This window comes from Lactuca sativa, chromosome 3 (assembly GCF_002870075.4).
Source record: "Lactuca sativa cultivar Salinas chromosome 3, Lsat_Salinas_v11, whole genome shotgun sequence".
Taxonomy (NCBI): Eukaryota; Viridiplantae; Streptophyta; class Magnoliopsida; order Asterales; family Asteraceae; genus Lactuca; species Lactuca sativa.
This window is the reverse complement of record NC_056625.2, coordinates 12976570-12995136: the sequence shown is the minus strand read 5'-3', so window position 1 is coordinate 12995136 and position 18567 is coordinate 12976570. Positions and strand designations below refer to the sequence as shown.

General features: G+C 37.7%; 1 protein-coding gene across 2 annotated transcripts; it reads right to left on the bottom strand.

Moving 5' to 3' along the window:
- Positions 1 to 89: 89 nt before the first annotated feature.
- On the bottom strand, positions 90 to 3556 carry LOC111886471 (uncharacterized). Of its 2 annotated transcripts, none has more exons than XM_023882713.3 (7): positions 3120 to 3556; positions 2263 to 2577; positions 2049 to 2186; positions 1636 to 1973; positions 1374 to 1515; positions 970 to 1275; positions 90 to 893 (listed from the first exon to the last, which is right to left on the bottom strand). In XM_023882713.3, exons 1-7 carry the CDS (start codon positions 3271 to 3273, stop codon positions 370 to 372), a joined length of 1917 nt encoding a protein of 638 aa, XP_023738481.1. In that variant the 5' UTR covers positions 3274 to 3556; the 3' UTR covers positions 90 to 369. The 2 variants fall into 2 exon arrangements, with proteins under 2 accessions (XP_023738481.1, XP_042755896.1); XM_042899962.2 differs by lacking the exon at positions 3120 to 3556 and adding an exon at positions 2677 to 2870.
- Positions 3557 to 18567: the final 15011 nt, after the last annotated feature.

The window sequence follows — 18567 nt, the reverse complement described above, 5'->3', positions numbered from 1 at the left end:
CCTAATGAAATTTTTTGAAAAAACACATACATCGGTAACAAGATGATACTACATTAACAACTTAGATTAAATACCTAAAACACGAAAGAAAACCAAAAAAAAAAAGGTGAAATTTTTTTATCCCTCCAGTCCTGTTACATACATAGTTACAACAAGCATGATGGGAGCCAAAGAAAGAAAACCAAAAGTCTCTCTCCTTCAATGATGTACACCCAACAAGGGAAACTTTCCCTTTCCTGTACTACTTACTACACCAACACCATAAACCCTAAAATTATGTACACCAAACTACCAAATTCATAACCAAAAAAAAAAAGATACAACCAACTACCAACAACATAATTAATTAACCAAAAAGAATCAAACTTTTTAATACTTCCCATTCCCATTACCTTTTTGGTCACCCCTGCTGGTTTTCCACTCCATTGGTACAAGTTTCCGAAGCTTTGGAGGCTTATTTAGTAATTTCCCAGGTGGAGTTGTTGTGATGGATCTCTTCATCGGGCTATTGTTACTGTTGCTTTGTTCCATGGATACATTCTTGAAAGATTTATTGGGTGACGATCTGCTGGATTGCGGCGTAGTGGTCGGCCAGTGGTAATGCACTTTGTTTGTGGGGTCATTTGTGGAGACGCGGAGTTTCTTTTGAGTATGTGTCTTGATGTCATTGGTGGGACCCACAACAGGTCGTGAAGATGGGATTGCGAATAATGCTTTTTCTAGTTTTTCATCAGACATTAATTTGGTGGTTGTTGTTGTTGTTTGTCTTATGGATTTTTGGGAAGACGACTTCTTTTGCCATCTAACGGTCCCGATTTGATCTTGCTTGCGATACCGCGCTGCAATGTCGCATAATGTTTGCGCAGCAGATAATACCCCTGCAGAGTTCCCACCTGTTGAACATCAAACGATTATATACTATTTATGTAATCTTACTTTTAGAAAGGGGGGACAAAAATGGAAATTCACCTGGATTTTTAGAAGCCGTTGCATTACTGGTAGATGGTGGTTGAGATTTTTCATTTTCGGTGGGCCCGGTCCATTTACGACCTAATGGAACTAGGTTTTCATTATAACTTAAAGACTCAAAATCTGCAAGATAAGTTTTTGTAGTTGTTGTGTCTCCTAATGAAGTATTTGTTTTCCCCATTTTGGCCCATCTGCCTTGACATGTACTTTTACTTGGTGTTGACTTGACCACATCAGGGTTAGCTTTAAAATGTCCTCCTGAGATATGCGACCATGGAAATGTTGGTAAACTACCTCCGTTTTGTACTGGAATCAATCATCAATCATCATTCAAGAATGTTAATATCATATTATATGAAGATTTGTTAATGATTATGGATAAATGTATATAATAAAGATTTTACCTTTTGAGGTTGACGTAGGTTTCATACTATCGAGGAGCATAAGATCAAGATCCTTGGGTGGAAGAAGAGAGAGGCGATCTAAAACATCTTTTGGTGGAAATAACGGGAATTGAAGTATATTTGTGAGATCAGTAACATCAACCTTAAATGAGCAATTAATAAAGTAATTAGTAGGGCTTTCGTGTAATAAAAGAACGATTGTCATGATTAAAAAAATTATTCTGTTTTTCTTTTTTATTGAAAAAGGGAAAAAGAGACTAACCTTTTTACAAGAAGATGGATCTCCTGCATCTCCTTTATTGTCATCATTCATGTTAGCTCCAGAAATGGCAGCATTTGGTAAGGAAGAAGAAGCATTATGATTACCATCTACAGGTGTCACATTTGGGGTTTGACTAGTTTGACCAGGCTTCTTAAGTTGAAGAATTGAGCAAGCTTCTCTAACTGATAGCAAAATTCTTCCATTTACAGCTTCTGTTTTCTTTTCCTTGTCTTTCATGGAATCAGGACACTTGTAACTACCATCAAGAAGCTCATTCAGTGACACTTCATCTACATGCTTTCCAAAATCGCATATATCATGTTTCGAACCATATACCCCTGACCAAAAAATCAAAAAAGATTTTATAAAGTTTGTTAACAAAGAAATAATTTCTTGCCAAAAAAAAGACATACCAAGTATGTTATTTCCACCAGCAGATGAACTGAAGCTTGACAAGCCTGCCTTTACAGAAAAAGAATCACATTTGCTTTTAGGAATTTTGCCATTTCTTTTATCGCTTCGTTTTCCAGATACAGTTGTTTTCTGTTTAGCTGCAAGTGTAAAAAGTGAGAAAAAAATATAGGAATAATGGTAAAGTATTAGTGATAGTATTTGTTTTTTTATTACCTGAAACGTTGTATTTTCCAGGGTAAGAAGATCCATGCTCCTTTTGTAGATCATTTGCATCGATTACTCCTGTTAGATTCATGGAAGCTTCCATATGTGCTGCTCGTGACCTTTTAGAACTACTTCCATTGCTTCTAGATGATTTCCCAGACTTTCTGTGTGATTGTTTAGCCTCTGGTACAGAGGTCATATCATGGTCAACAAATGTTTCTTCACTACGATGACTGGACAGTTGACCGGTTGACCTGTAGAGGTCCTCTTCTGACATCTTGTTCCAGAAAACTGGTCTTGAACCATTAGCATTACAGTTGTTATCTGTCCATGTACAGATACATCAATTCAGTTCAGGGTCCATCATTTATTTACTTGAATGGAAATCAAGTAGCATAAAGTAAAATGTGATATTATGCAAACCCTAGATTGCAGAGATGACTTGTTTATATCCTCTACGACTTCAATCACTAAACAGCAAATGCTATTTCAATGAACATGTGCAATTTAGATGATATCAACACAAGATTACTCCCCATCTTTACCGAAAAGCTACGTTTTGACTTTTGATGTCAAAAAAGAGGTGCTTTACAGCTTCGAAATTGACATGGATTTAGTTCTAGGAGGAAAAAGAAAAAAAAAAAAAAAAAAAAAAAAAAAAAAACTCTAACGACATCAAAAGGTATATGACAAGTACAGTTAATTTTGAAGTAAAACCCGAATCAATTTTGAAAATGGTTTGCATTAGGTTAAACACCCAAATTAGAAGACTAACTGTATAGAGAAAGAAAGGAGTAGAAAATAAATTTGAAGATGAACGGATCTTAGATAAACTAAATATATAAGTATAGATAGGAAATCAACACCTTTCTCCGGAAGAAATGAGCTACTGCACGTTTCACGCTCCGATTGATTCCCTAGCAACTCCACCCTAGTAACCCCACCTCCACCACCGCAACCTGACGATCTCATGATCTTTGTAACAATAGCAGCTGGAAGTGGTAACTCCACCGCGTCCATGTATTTCACCACCGCGAAATCCAAAACATCGTCGCTGCTTCCGCTATCGTCAACTTCGATCTACCAAACGAGCGATTGACGACCCAATTTTGACCATTTTGTATGATAAACCCCGATTAGTTAAAATTGATCAAGTAACTAGAATGAAGGCATCGAGTGATTGAGGGTTTGGGAAGAGAACATTTGGGGATTTTCAGGAGAGAGAGAAAGGGGAAAGGGTAGTTGCGGCTGGGCTAGGGCAAAGAAATTATGAGGACTATATATAGTTTTCGGGAAAAGGGCGGAGTGTGGGTTGGTAGGGTTCGCCGGTAAGTATATTCCGGCGAGTAGTGGGACCCGCTTATCCAAGGAATACAATAAGCTTTGGAGTGTGAACGTCATTTCATATAAAAAGTTTATTCTATTCAAAATTCAATTCCTAAATAAATCAAATCTAAAACAAGATTCAAACTCTGCTGATTACTTGATTATGTTCATACTTTCCTTGCTTTATTCTTTATATTTGATCTTATGTTAAAATCAACCAACACATGGATATAGCACCTATGAATTGATATCAAGTTAGCAAATGATCATTAATTTACCAACACACATTTGCAAGATCAACAAAAGAAAAATATTTCAAACTAGTTATAAAACGCATATATTATATGAGTTTATTGAAAAAAATAAACAAACATAAAAATCTAACAATTTATAAAATTTAAATTTATAAAAAAAACATTTAATTATTAGAATTGAAATGTTTATTTATCTTTTAAATTTAAAATAATAGTTTAAATAAATAAACAATTAAAATAATTAGATTTAATTTAGAAATTTGGAACTTATAAGGAAAATTGCATTAATAAGTTGGATATACATTTAAGTATTATATAAAATTTAATAAAATATAAAAAACCACAAAATGACATATAGATATAATTTAATTTAAATTTACTATAAAATGATATGTGGCTTAATGTATAAGAAGATGACAAGTGACAAAATTATTTTCATTTATTAGAGAGGATTATATAACAAATTTGAGCAAATAATTTCAATTAACAAGCAAACACAAATAAATACTAAGATTTCCTCGCAAATAGAAAATTAAACACACTTTGTGTGTCACCTAAGATAAATAGTAATGTATTTAATTTAAATAATTTATACCAAGAAATTCGAATAAGTGCTAAACAACATATGATTACTATGGAGTATGGACATATAAGAACACAAATTGTAAATTACAATGCATAAATTTTTCTTCCAAATAAACATAATGTAATATAAAATGCCTAATAACTTAAACTTTAATCTCACAAAAAAAAATGAATGTAAAAAAAATTAAACAATTAATTTTTGTATACATTGAGAACTAACAATAAACTAGAAAAACAATTACAAAGTAATTGCCATAACAAGATTATTCATCCAAACCACCCAACTTATTTTTAGTTTCGTAAATCCGAAGGCGGACCAATTATGTATGCTAGCAACTATATTATCAAAACAATGCATCATTCCTCAACGGCTTGGAGGCATAAATGAGCAACTTACAAAACTTCTACATCACACTCAAACCACAGCAAGGAGAAAATAAGGAATCTACATCAATCTGTTTATTAGATAGACCAGCTCTCGTAGGGAGCCAATAAAAAAGAAGCATCCATACAAATATGTTAACTTTTTTTAAGACAAAGTTGCACCATATGGTTTGGGTTTGGAACATAAAATGACATCTTTTTATACATTAAGCCACATGTCATTTTAAACTACCGATAAATTGCTTTTTTTATTTGGAAGCCATCCTGACATCCCATTTCACCCAACTCATTTTCTCCCTTTTTCATCATATACCCAAAAAAAATTAGATATGGTTGATTTAGTAAAATCAAACAACCCTTAGTAGGAGCGAATTCCACTTAGACAAGTTGAACTTAAACCTTTCTACACTCACATACCATGCCTTTTCTCGAGCCATATTTACACAAATCTCATGAGCATTGAACCTCATATGTACTCACACCCACACCAAGCAACCTATACTTCTGTAAATTAATCTTAAGACATAACCTAAATAAAAACAATGCAACACACTAACAAGATTCTTTATATTTTGTCGAGCCCAATGCCTTACAATCAAGTCATCATCCGTATAAAATAAATGAAAATTAGAACACCGCGAAACAAAAACACCACAAGTAGCATCATTCAAAGCCACATGCAAACCCTCTGCCAAGAGAATAAACAAAAAACAAAGATAGCTATCACAAAAGGGAAAAAAATATCCCAACATTTCTATAAATCAATATATTTCCAATTATGTAAAAAACTCCATAATATGCCAACGCTCTTCTTTACCACGCATATATAACAACTAGGAGGCAAACTCATGCTACGCATGGGTTAGAGGTGTTTCATTTTTATTTTTATTTTGGAATTTGTCTATAAAAATAAAGACAATGCCAAAATTAAGTAGATTACACGAACAACAACACGTTATATGGTGGAATCATGAAATGTTATCCAAACAAAACTATAGTTCAATAAATAAGTTTACATTAACATCCTGGTTTTACTTAATCAACATACAACTTTGATTTGATGCCATCTTAAAACAATAAAAAAAAAGTATCAATTCTAAAATTCTATACTCATTTAATTTCACTCTACGTCAAATAAATAAAAGAGATGTTCTAATTACCTTTAGCTTAAGCTGAAAAATACTAACTCTTGACCTATGTTCCTTTGTCTAATTTGCAGCATGGAAATGGATTACCTACTAAGCCAATCCAAAGCAGATCTCAATGGACCCATTCACCTTCCTATCCATGTCAAGTTTCCATAATGCGTTTAAATCTTTTTGAAGACTGTCCTGTAGAGCTTTCCTAAAGTCCAACCTGCATCCGAATGAAAAAGGAACTAAAGTCAAGAGTCAAGATACAATAAAATAAATAGATTTCAAAGTTGTTTCTATGTCTAATTATCTATCAGTACTTGTTGTACCAAAAAAAAAAGTAGAATGTTATTGCTATAACAAATAGATATTCAAAGGTTTTTCAACATTTCTAACTTTTTACCATGTTATGAAACATTTGTCACATTTTTTTAACATATTGTGCAAGAATGCTTCATATTTTTACTAACTCAACAATACCTACAATTTGAGGCTTTAATAATTAGATATTGGACATTGTAAACAAAAGAATTGAGGATCAAATTACCAAAAACAAAACTATATACCTTTAAATTTGGAAAAATGATAGCCACACCAAAACCTTATAATTTCTGTAATATTTTATATTTAGTAGTTATAGATTACCATGATTGAAGTAAAAAACCACAGCTGCAACCATCTCCAACATCAGCGGCCATCTTTTTAACATTTTTTTGGATATTTTTTTGCGTATAAGCAAATAAAATACCATAAAAAAATTATGGATTCTAATTTAATGATGTTGGTCATGCTGTGCAAATACTTTGAAGATGGTAATTATAATTATTAAAATAAATGTTACATTTATAATAGTGTAAGACTATAGAAAGATAAGAAGCACATCCGTCTGTTAAATAATTCTCATATATATTAAGTACTTCCAAACGAGGCAATAACACATGGCATTTACAAATCTGTAAGTAAAAAAATCACTTTTACTTTTACAGGGGCAGTTGTGACATATTTATCAAAAATTTGGGTCACACTTCATCTCTGATGGATAAAATTAAGGACCAACCACATAAGGAAAATAGAAAGTAAACTGAACTTGCAATTTTCACCAAATCATAGGGACCGTTTGTGTAACATGATGAAGCAATGTAGTATTTGGTATAAAATTGTAACATCCCAAAATTCAAGGCCAAAAATTTCATTTTTAAGTAGGTTATTACATAAAACCAGAGTGTGAATAATCAAAATATAATATTATAAAACCATATCAGAGTATAATCCCAAGGATCTCGTGTGCGGAAAACATAGTGTGATGCGCTGCGACTAAGCCGGCTCCTTTCCTTTGAAACAAAGTACCTGAAACCAAAACTGTAAACCGTAAGCACGAAGCTTAGTGAGTTCCCCCATCATACCACATACCACATAATACCATTGGTATCTTTCAACCGGTAACTGCCATCGGTATCTTTCAACCGGTAACTATCACCGGTATCTTTCAACCGGTAACCGGAGACTATTTCACCCCTACCACTATCACATAATAATATGTCATAAACATATTGATCACGTACTAACATCATAAACATGTTGATCACATACTAACATATCATAAACATACTGATCACATACTAACATATCATAAACATACAGATAAGCATTGCATGAGTTCTGTATACCCCCTCGGTATCTTTCAATCGGTAACTGTCATCGGTATCTTTCAACCAGTATCCGCCATCGGTATCTTTCAACCGGTAACCGGGGACTATTTCACCCCTACCACTATCATATAATATCATGATATAATCATACAGTCAGGCATTTCTCGGGTACTGACCTACCCTTCGATCCTAACGACCGAGTCAGGGAAAAACTATTCCTTGTTACTACCACTAACACACATAGCATATCACATAAACATATCTCATAAGCACATCACATAAGCATATTTCATGAGCATATTACATAAACATGCCAAGATAATTATCACAAAGACAATTATCTACCAACTACCCCTATTGGTGGGCCGGCATCGTGGCCTTAGACCCATCCCTACATGAAGGTAACTCACCTCACACTGCTGACGTCCCGCATACTTAATCCCACACTGCTGAAGTCCCGCAAACCCAGCCCCAACTGGTGGATGACAGATTCCCGAACCGTCGACACCAAAATAACACCCAATTAATAATTGGGTCCCAACGCATAACCATAAATACATACTTGGATAATTACTTTACCCCAAGGTTGGCTTTATTCAAGCCCAAGGCCCAATCCAAAGGCCCAAAAGTCAACTATGAGTCAAAGTCCCAACATATGGCCCAATTTTCGAAATTGGGCCCAAACCTTTATAAGGTCTTACCATAAGGCCCAACCAAAAGTCCAGTCCAACATTTGACCTTCTAATGGCCCAATATCACATAATCATAAAGGCCCAAACTATGGACCATCAATGGCCCAATTTTCCAAATTGGGCCTAAACCCCTTACATGGGCCTTACCCTAGGCCCATTAAATATTCTAGTCCATTTGCTTGACTTTGGATGGCCCATTAATAACGCAATCATCAAGGCCCAAGAGAAGGCCCAACAATACACTCATTCGAAATTAGGGTTTCACATAAAATGACGATTAGGGTTAAGTGTTTCTCACTTAACCCATTAAGGACTTAATCCATTAAGGACTTAATCCATTAAGTCCATCATTCTTCTAAATAAATCATATGTTATGATTGGGCTTAATCACACAATTCCATTATTCCAATGGCCCACAAGTGGGTCTCAATAAGTCCAAGCCCATAAATCCAATATTAGGGTTTTCTAAACCCTAATTAGGGTTTCCAACCCCATCTTAGCCCAATAGGCCCAAAACCAAGTCCTTAAGCCCATAAGGGTTTTCCTTAGGTCAATTTGGCTTATTACACCCATTAGTCACATGTTTGGGCTTTTGGGTCCATTAGGGCTTTATTGGGCCTATTAGGCCCACTAGAATATCATTGAGTCCATTAGGATTTGCATTAGGTCAATTTGAGTCCATTAGTTTTCACTAAGCCCATTAAGGCTTCTTTGGGCCCATATGAGCTTACAAGGCCCATTAGGGTTTCAAGCACCCTTCCCAAACGAATCAACTCACAAGGCAAACACAACGCCACCCGACATGGCGGTCGGTGGCGGCAGCCACCACCCTACGGTGGTGGTTAGGGTTTCTTTCTCATTATTCCATTTCCAATTACATTTTACAAGGCTAAATCTCAAGATGACACACGCACACTAAACAAAATAAGCACACACATGGTGGCAGCCACCACCTCACGGTGGTGGTGGTGGTGGCTGTTCTTGGTATTCTAACTAGACAAAACACACGCACATAAACTTCATATCGCATCCAACACTCCAGCCACCCACCTGATGGCTAAAGGTGGCGGCAACAACACAAAAACGGCAGCAGAAGCAGCGGTTACGAAGATAGCCACCACCTCACGGTGGTGGCGGTGGTTTTTCTTTGTCCTCAGCCGAGCAAACGAACAGCAACCACAGCCCACCCCCCAAGCTTGCAACCCATGAGCTGAAGCACACCAAAACTACCTCTTCGGATTAGCAAATGACGACGGGCACGGGCGGAGAAGAAGAACTAAGCGACAGCGGCGCTTCGATGGTCACGAAAATGGACGCAACAACGGCGCTTTCGGTGGCGAAGAAGTGAAGGCAGCAAGGTTGTGCATGTCGGCGCTCAACAACGTAAAGGGTGGGACGGCGGCGGTCAACTCGGACTCGTCAGATCGGAAACGCACGAAGAAAGGGAGTGGCGACAATGTAAGAGTGGGACAGTGGTGCTTCGATCCCGGCTTCTCTTCTCGTCGGAATGATAGCAGTGACCACAGCAAGGCGGCACGGCTGTGGTGGCGGATGAACTTAGCCATCGGACTCGGTGTAGCAACCGGCGGCTGATGAGGGAGGCATATAAGGGTGGGTGACGGCTGCCTCTCATCTTAGGGTTAGGGTTTGATGACTAAAGGATTTATATACCTGATCCATACACATCTTTCCCATACTTACAATTCTGGTCCCTCCCCTTGGGATCTTTTCAAATCTAATCCAATAATTACCCTTTAGACCCCGACTTCTAAAATTCTTTTCATAATAAACCCCCAAAATTTCTAAACAGCCCCTAATATCGTAATTATGACATATTTAGCCCCTCCACCTCTTTTCCTTTTTAATTTAAATCCAATTAATTACCATGGGGTCCCTGTCTTCATATATATTTATAAAATGAGTCCCAAACCCACGCTTTTAACCCCTGACTTCTAAAAATGTGACAATTAACTCCTCGAACCCAACACCATGAATATATAATTATTTATTTTAGGCTACCATTCGTTCATTAATTAATTTATTTAACTAATAAATAAACGGGTGTTACAAAAATCTTCTCCGAGTTGTATGCAAATCCAACATTTTGTTTTCAAATACTTCAAAAATTAGATTCTCATAATACTGAGTGGCGATTAAATTGAGATAATATCTATTATTGCTGTAAAAAAAGACATCTGATCACATACAAAAATGGATAAGAAACATGTTTATGGTATTGTGCTGGTTTTAATACCTTTATTGCTATCGGGTATGGGTAACTTATTTCGAACTAAACCTCCAATCTTGATGATGTCACATTGCATTTCATCATTTAAAATCATAATGGCATGCGACAAAATTCACTTTTACATCAACAATTTCCAACAAAGCAGATAATTTATATAATAATCATTAAAAACTCTAATTTAGATTTTTATTCATATAATTTCATTCCATTTCCATCTAACCAAACTCATGACAGATTTCAATTGCTTCAAATTCCAATTTACTTAATGTGATAATGGGCATGCATGCTTATGCTTCCATGAGGTGCAAGGATACTTCGTGACAAAAGTTTAATCAAATCCCTGGATTTCACTATGATATATGGATCTTGATGTGAAAATTAATAAGCACTAGTTAATCCTACTAACGTGACTAATTATTTCCTAAGGCAGTGTACCTTAGTGAAGATAGTATAGCATACTAGACAGGTATCGAACATAGGGAACAGTCTTTTAGCTAACTTTTATCTACTACTAATTACTTACTAATAAAATGGAAAAAGTTTTTTTCTCTAGTTTTGCATGACTAGAAACTTTATTTACCAAATTAACTAAATATTAACTAATTAAGCTAACACTAAAACTAAGCAAGGAACACGAAGATTAATTAACCAAGGTAATTAAGGTACTTTTGTTTAGCTTCAGATTTATTTGTTATTATGGTTGATTCATGGAAGTGCAATGGATTTTAGTTTTATTGGTTACCGATTCCTATAATGTCCAAATTCAAGTTCACCCCTTTAATCCTTTAGCAAACATGCTCATTCATACGGTGATCAGGCAGACAAGCTAACTAGTTTACTAGTGTTCAGTTCGAGTTGATTAGACTTATAATTAATTGATCAAATTGGTCGTTTGAATCAATTATATATGATTTGTTGTCATATATTATCTCCTACACTTTTTTACCCACTTTCCTACTTAACCCTAGGTTTCGTTCAAAACTCTAGTCCTACAATTTTGTTGGTCACAAGATTATAAGATTCAAATTTAACTAAGAAAGATGGTCATGCAAACTGAATTAAATTCAACAATAAGTAGAGAAAAGCAATTATCAAAAGTAAGTGAGGTTCTTCAATAAGCTAGATCTACAAATAACCAATAAAAACTAAATCCAATCCATAAATCAAATCATAATTTAGCAAATAATCTTAGGCTAAACGAAAGTCATGAGGTTTAGCCCACGATTTCCGCAACTAAAAATATAAAAATGAAATTCAATAGCATAGTCATGATTAAACTAAAGAGAAAATCATAGTGAGAAGTTTTATTGCCTTAATGCCTTCGATTTCCAAGCTTTAGTTGATATCTTCACTCCCAAGCCTTAGTTCTGCACTTTGGTCTTCGAAATTTGTCAAAAACTTTAGCCAAAAAGTCTTGCATTCGTAGAAGAATGAGTTATATTTATACTCTTCTCGAAATCAGGGCACCACGACGTGTTAAGGCCACCACGTCATGGTCTTCGTAATTATCCCGTATTCCACAAGTCTTCGAAACCAATCGGGAAGCTTCAAAACGCCACTTCGTGGTAGGGTCACAACGACGTGTTGGGTGTATTTTTTCTTCATTTTTAAGCATTGGTCCAAACTCCTAGCTTCCAGCTTCCAGGTTCCTTTTTCTCCAAGCATATCTTTTATCCCTACAACCAATTCATCACAATTAAGTACCTTTTGTTCAATAAAGGGCATAAAAGTAATTAAAAATATTAAGATATGATGTATAATTATGTGTATAGATATGCACATATCAAAGTACCCCACACTTATTCTTTGCTTGCCCTCAAGCAAATTGATTTTTATTATCTCACCAATATCGGACAAAACAATCTGTTTCAAACCCAACCATTATCCCAAGAACGCAATGTATGTATTTGTTTTTATAATTTCTAAGATCTTCCCATTCCTAAATACTCACAATTCATATGAACCTTGACCCCTTAGCTTATATGACATTCATTTTTGCAACCCTCCGAATCAATCATTAGAAACATTTCTTAACCTCAAGGTATTTTTGGCTAAACATCCAAGCATACATAAATTCTAGAAATTATAACTTTGATACCACAATGGAGCTCTTTGAATTCTTCAATTTCTTTGTATATTGATCTTTGATTTCTTTGAATTCACCACCTTCCTTGGTTGTTTTTGGTATCTTCAACTATTGGATTCTTCAGAATTTTCAATCTTTGAATTTTTACTTTGACAACTCCAAAATTCTTTAAACTTTTGCGGTAATTTCTCTCTTTTTTTACATGTATCTCACTTTTTCACTCAAATCCTACATGCTTAAGCAAGGAGCTTGACTTCAACCTTTATTGGTTAGAGGCATTAGTCTAAGTGCAATGACTACTTAAGCTTTCTTGGATAGATTTCAGGTTTATGCCGCAAAACTTGTGACACCATATAAGCTACCGGATTACCTTTCATACTTCATGACTTTTCACTAATAAATGGGAATCCACAAATACACTATAACATATATTGGCTCGAGTAAACATGTAACACCCCGTTTATTTATTAGATAAATAAATTAATTAATAAACAAATAGTGGCCCTAAAATAAATAATAATATATCAAAGGATGGCTTCGAAGAGCTAATGGTCACAATTTTAGAAGTTGGGGGTTAAAACTGTAAGTTTCAGATTTATTTTGTAAGAATTTATGAAATCAGGGGTTAAAGAGTAACTATTAGACTTATTTTGAGAAGAATTCGTTATGGAGGGGCCATTGGTAAAGTTATGGGCTTGACTTGAAACGAATTCCAAAGTCAGGGTGGGAAAGGTAAAATATAGACTTAATTGGAAATAAAAGAGAAGGGAAGGGGCTAATAGTGTCATTATGGAAAATAGTTAAAGGATTAGGTATATAACCCATCCCTTCTTCCGGAACCCTAAACCTAAAGAAACATTAGCCGTCACCCCCCTTATGTCTCCCTCTTGCAGCCGCCATCACCACCTTATGCCCCCTTCCCTTCCACTTCCGACGCCACCACCATGTTGTTTCCGATCAGCCGCCGACATCAAGGACCACCGAAGCCAACCACCGTGAAGGCCGGATGAAGTGGGTTTAACAACCACTGTGGTTGTTTTCCGGTGGAGGCGCGACCTCCCTTCCCCACTGCATTCACCGCTATCCTTCCACCTAATGGATTGATGTCGGCACCTCCTCAACAGCCCCTGTCGCCGAACGTCTTGTGTAGCCGATAAAAGACCGCCGAGATCGATGTTGTGCTCGTGGGAATATCGGTCAAAATGGCTTTTGTTGGGTCTCGTCACTACGGTCGCCGCCACGCGGCTGTTTCCCCGGAAGCTGGTGCCAAACGCCGTCGCCGCCGCATGCCGTCGGGGAGGGACGGCTGTGTTCGAGTTTTGCAACCGGGGGTGTGCTTTGCATGTGTGTGTTAGTTCAGCCGGCTGTTTGGTGTTAGTATGTGTTGTGTGCGGAAAACCAAGAAAAGGCCACCGCCACCATGAACCACCATTGTGTGTGTTTAAGGTAGTTAGTGTGTGTTTATTTTTGGTTAAGGCATTGTAAAGTGTAATTATCTAAAGTATAATGAAAAGAAATTGAAAACCCCCACCTTACGGTGATGGTTGCCGCCACCGGCCGCCGTGTCAGGTGGCGGTGTGCCTCGTTGTATGGTGACTCGTTGGCGATGTTTGGACAAGGGACATAAACCCTAATGGGCCTAATAAACCCTAATGGGCCAAAAGAAGCCCTGATTGACATTAAAGCCCAAACATGTGTCTAACAGGCTTAATGGACCCTAATGGATCAAATGACTCAGCTAATGGGTCTACTGGGCTAAGATGGGTTGGAAACCCTAATTAGGGTTTGGAAAACCCTAATTTGGGGAACTAATCGGGACACACGGAAATTATTTAATAACGTGAGATATTAAATAATAATCATTAGCAAAGATTAATCTAAGCAGTATTGGACTTAATGGATTAAGTCCATGGTGGATTAAGTCCTTAATGGGTTAAGTGGGAAACTTAACCCTAATCATCATCTTATGTGAAACCCTAATTTTACTTGGGCTTTGTGTTGGGCCTTTCCTTTGGGTTTTGGTAATCGGATTATTAATGGGCCATCCAAGAATAATCATATGGACTAGAATATGTTGATAGGCTTAGGGTAAGGCCCATATGAGGGTGTGGTCTCAATTTGGAAAATTGGGCCATATGTTGGGCTTTGGCCCATTACTTGACTATTGAGCCTTTAGCGTGTGAGTTGGACTTTGGGCTTGGAACCCAATTATTAATTGGGTGTTGTTTGATGTTGACAGTTCGGGAATCTGTCAACCAACAGCTGGAGTTTTAGCGGCAGGAATTCAGCAGTGCCAGGTGAGTTCTCCTCATTATATCAACAGGGTTTAAGGCACCAAGGTCGGCCCTTTATGGATTGTATTCGGACTATTTCATGTTATGCATACTGATTTATATCCTGGTAGTTAGGATGGTGATATGTTATGCTTTAGTGACCCGGTTGGGTTGGTATCCTAGTATATAGGATGATGTTATGTTAGTGACTTATTAGGTCGATATCCTGGTTATAGGATTGTTGCTTTGCTTCGTGATCTGTTAGATTGGTTTGACTGATATATATATATATATATATATATATATATATATATATATATATATATATACATGCTAGTGTTATATGATGTCTATGTGCACATGATTGTCCTGGTTATAGGATGATGCTATGTTAGTGACTGGTTAGGTCTGTATCCCGGTTATTGCGATGTTGCTGTGATTGGTGATCTGGTAGATCGGTTTGACTGTTATATGATATGAGTTAGCGTATGATATTTATGTGCACATGTTTTTTTGATTGGGGGTTGGGTTGAGGTTGTCCTGCTTTGTGCTGTAGGCCAACATACCCGGCGAGCGGTCCGGATAGGCTGTAGGCCCAACGTGGCAGTCCAGACGTGTCGAAGATTCGAAGAGCAGTCCAGATTTACTGAAGGCCTGTGAGGCGGTCCATTCAGGCTGATGACTCATTATGCATGTTGTTCTATATTGGTCATATGATATGGTTATGTTTGTATGGCGTTGGTATTTTGGGGAAACTCACTAAGCTTCGGGCTTACAGTTGTTGATTTTGTTTCAGGCACTTCTGATGATTGCGAGAAGGCGAAGGTGTGATCGTGCACCTCCTCATATTTTCATGATTGATTCTGGGAATACTATGATGTCTAAACCATTTTGAAAGCAACCTGTAATAACTTAATGGTTTTAAAATGTGTTAAAAAGTTTAAATTTGGCTTGAATTTTTTAGGTGTTATAAGTTGGTATCAGAACCTTGGTTTGAGTGAATTGGAGGAACACTTGTGTGAATCCAGTCTCAAATCAAGGAAAGGATTTTTAAATGGTTTTCAAAATAAGTAAAGGAGGATTCAGGGTGTACGATCAGCCAGAGCCAATAAGTAGACCCCAAAATACCATACAGTTATTTGATTATGTGATATGTTAGAACAACATGCTAGTACGAGGCTAGGGATCTTCAGGAATTGCATGATAGAATTTCCTGATTACATGATGCCTGCTAGCCTAGGGTTTTCTTATATGAGATTGACATTATTACTGTAGTTGTTTAGTGTATGCATCACAACTGTACATAACTAAGATCTTATAGCCCAAGAATGTTTGATTTGGCCTTATGTTCTGTTCTTATTGATTGGGGCGTAGCGTAAGATTGGATATTCGAAAGTCTATAGGGTCCAGCGTTATGTATGTCTAGCACTCACTATGTTTATGTTTATTGTTAGGGTGTTGTGGTAATACTTGTGACAAATATGGCTAGGTGTGGAAGGTAGTATGGGCCTGTACTAATGAAATCACAAGACCCATACGCGTAGCAAGGAAGTCAAAATCCATAGGGTTTTGTTGGGAGTAGGTCCCCTATCACTATATGGGTTATTAGAGACCTTTCTGGTGTCTTAACAGAATGGTGGTTACAAGTCGTCTTGAGACCGGATCCAAGTTAGGATCTCGTATTGCCAGAGGATCGTGTTAGTGAGATCATCCGAGAGGAGGTGATTGAATTTGTCTGGGGACAGTTACCGGAGATGTGTGAGTCTATTAACACCGCCATGGTTGAGTATTTCGATGAGCGCTATGCAACCATTGTTGAGCCGGCTTCCGCAGCAGCTTCAACAGCTGTAACGTCGGCAGGGGGAAAAGCCAGTCAGGCTTTCCAGTATCGGGACTTCGATAGCGCGAAGCCCCGACCTTCGGTAGGGTTTAGGACCCCGTTAATGCCATGAGGTGGCCATATGATATGGAGGAATGTTGCTTCACATGTTCATTTCCTACTGACCAGAAGGTCAGGCACGCTCTGAACCTGCTAAGGTTCGGGGCGAAGGACTGGTGGGAACTTGTTACTGGGACGTGATCTGATAAGCAGAGGGCTGCAGTTATTTGGGATCAGAAAGATGATCTGTACTCGTTATATTTTCGCGGGTTGAGCGGGAGAGTCTAGCACATAAGTTTCTAGATTCGAGGCTTCGGGGGTTTTGCTTGAGGCTGGAATATGAGTCGCAAGGACTCCGGAAAGGAGTGATGTTTATGTCCAGTTGGGGTTTCGTAGCTGGAAGTAGAATGATTAATTGGTGGTTTGGAAGGTCGTTTTATAAGGCAAGGATTGTGCCCTTTTAGTTTTCGAGCTCGAAGGAGTGAGCAGACTTGGGATCCCAGGATCAGGTTGTGTTCCAGCTTGAGTCAGTTAGTCACAGGGGTTGTCGACATTATTTCAGCGCTGGTGGGTCAATGTGGCATGAGTATCTTGTGAGGCGTACGCGATTACCGTTCTGACCCATAGGATCTAAGATCCGATTTGTCTTGGATCTTTTGCATCTGACGGTAAGGATTGATTGTGTGATCTATTTCACTTCTAGGGATTGGAGACTATGTCTGGGGAGAAATTTATGGCCGGTTTAGGGCAGAGGTTGTTTCAGTTATTGCAGTTCAGCGGTGCATGATCGAGCTGGTGAGCGAGTCAGGGTGCGAGACCCTGAATGATATGATTTCTAGAGCCGAGAGCGGGAGATTGTTGGAGCACCGTGGGAAGAAGGGTATTATATGGGCGGTCTGCGGACAGGGTCCCACATGATGATTATTCAGCATTGTCAGGATTCAGCGATTTTAGTAAGCGTTATTGATTGGCGGAGGAAAGCACCAAGGGAAGTAGCTCATTGAGACATTAGTTGGAGTATCTATCTTTGGACTTTAAGATTTGGGAGTGGGATCATTCGAGCATTGGGGACTGTTGGTGTCCCTGGGATTCAGAAAGTGTTCAACTAGTTATTAGAAGTGTGTGATCACTAGGGATTGGTTGGTAATGGAGCACTAATTGGTAAGAGTTGGTTGTATTTGGATCGATCGTTGGTAGTGAGAAAGATTAGAAATTCTCCAATTTTCATGTATTATGAAGACTTAGTCGAATCTAAGTAGGGGAGAATTGTCTCGTGATATAGAAGCAGGATTGGTTTTGGAAATAGGATAAGTTTCGCATCATTGTCATGAAGGAAGACAACCTAAGTGGTTGTTTGGTTGTGGGTTGTGTGAATTGGGAGTTCGGTAAAACTCCCGAGCGTGTGTATCACATTTTCCTGGTGATTGATAACAGAAGTCGGGAAACCAGGTTGGAGTTCTAGTCATGAATTGTGTTCAGTTCGAGTATTCAGCCGAGGGTATGCTCGACTCTGAAGGTTTTGGATTGATAGGTTGAGGTTTTTGATAGCTTCCAGGACTCGACAGTACATTTAGCACAGGTGTGCGGGTTATTAGCATATGTGGTAGACATGCAGGTCAGGGAACAGACCATAGATTTCCGAGAGGATGGACGATCGACATGAGGCCTAGGGTTAGGTCGGGGTTAGAGTCTATGAAATGGATCAGGAGTTCAGAACCCTAAGTGGATGAGAACAGTCTACATGGGAAAGATCACCAGGGGGTGGTCCAAGGAGATGTTTAATAGTTTAGAGTGGTCCAGATGAC

Bases quoted from the DNA above. Each gene is read 5' to 3' on its own strand.
- LOC111886471 (XM_023882713.3), bottom strand. From the start codon at position 3,273: ATGGACGCGGTGGAGTTACCACTTCCAGCTGCTATTGTTACAAAGATC. The intron at 1,974-2,048 runs GTATGTCTTTTT...TTTTTTGGTCAG, and splicing joins TGGTGGAAATAACATACTTG to GGGTATATGGTTCGAAACAT. The intron at 1,516-1,635 runs GTTAGTCTCTTT...TGCTCATTTAAG, and splicing joins ATCCATCTTCTTGTAAAAAG to GTTGATGTTACTGATCTCAC.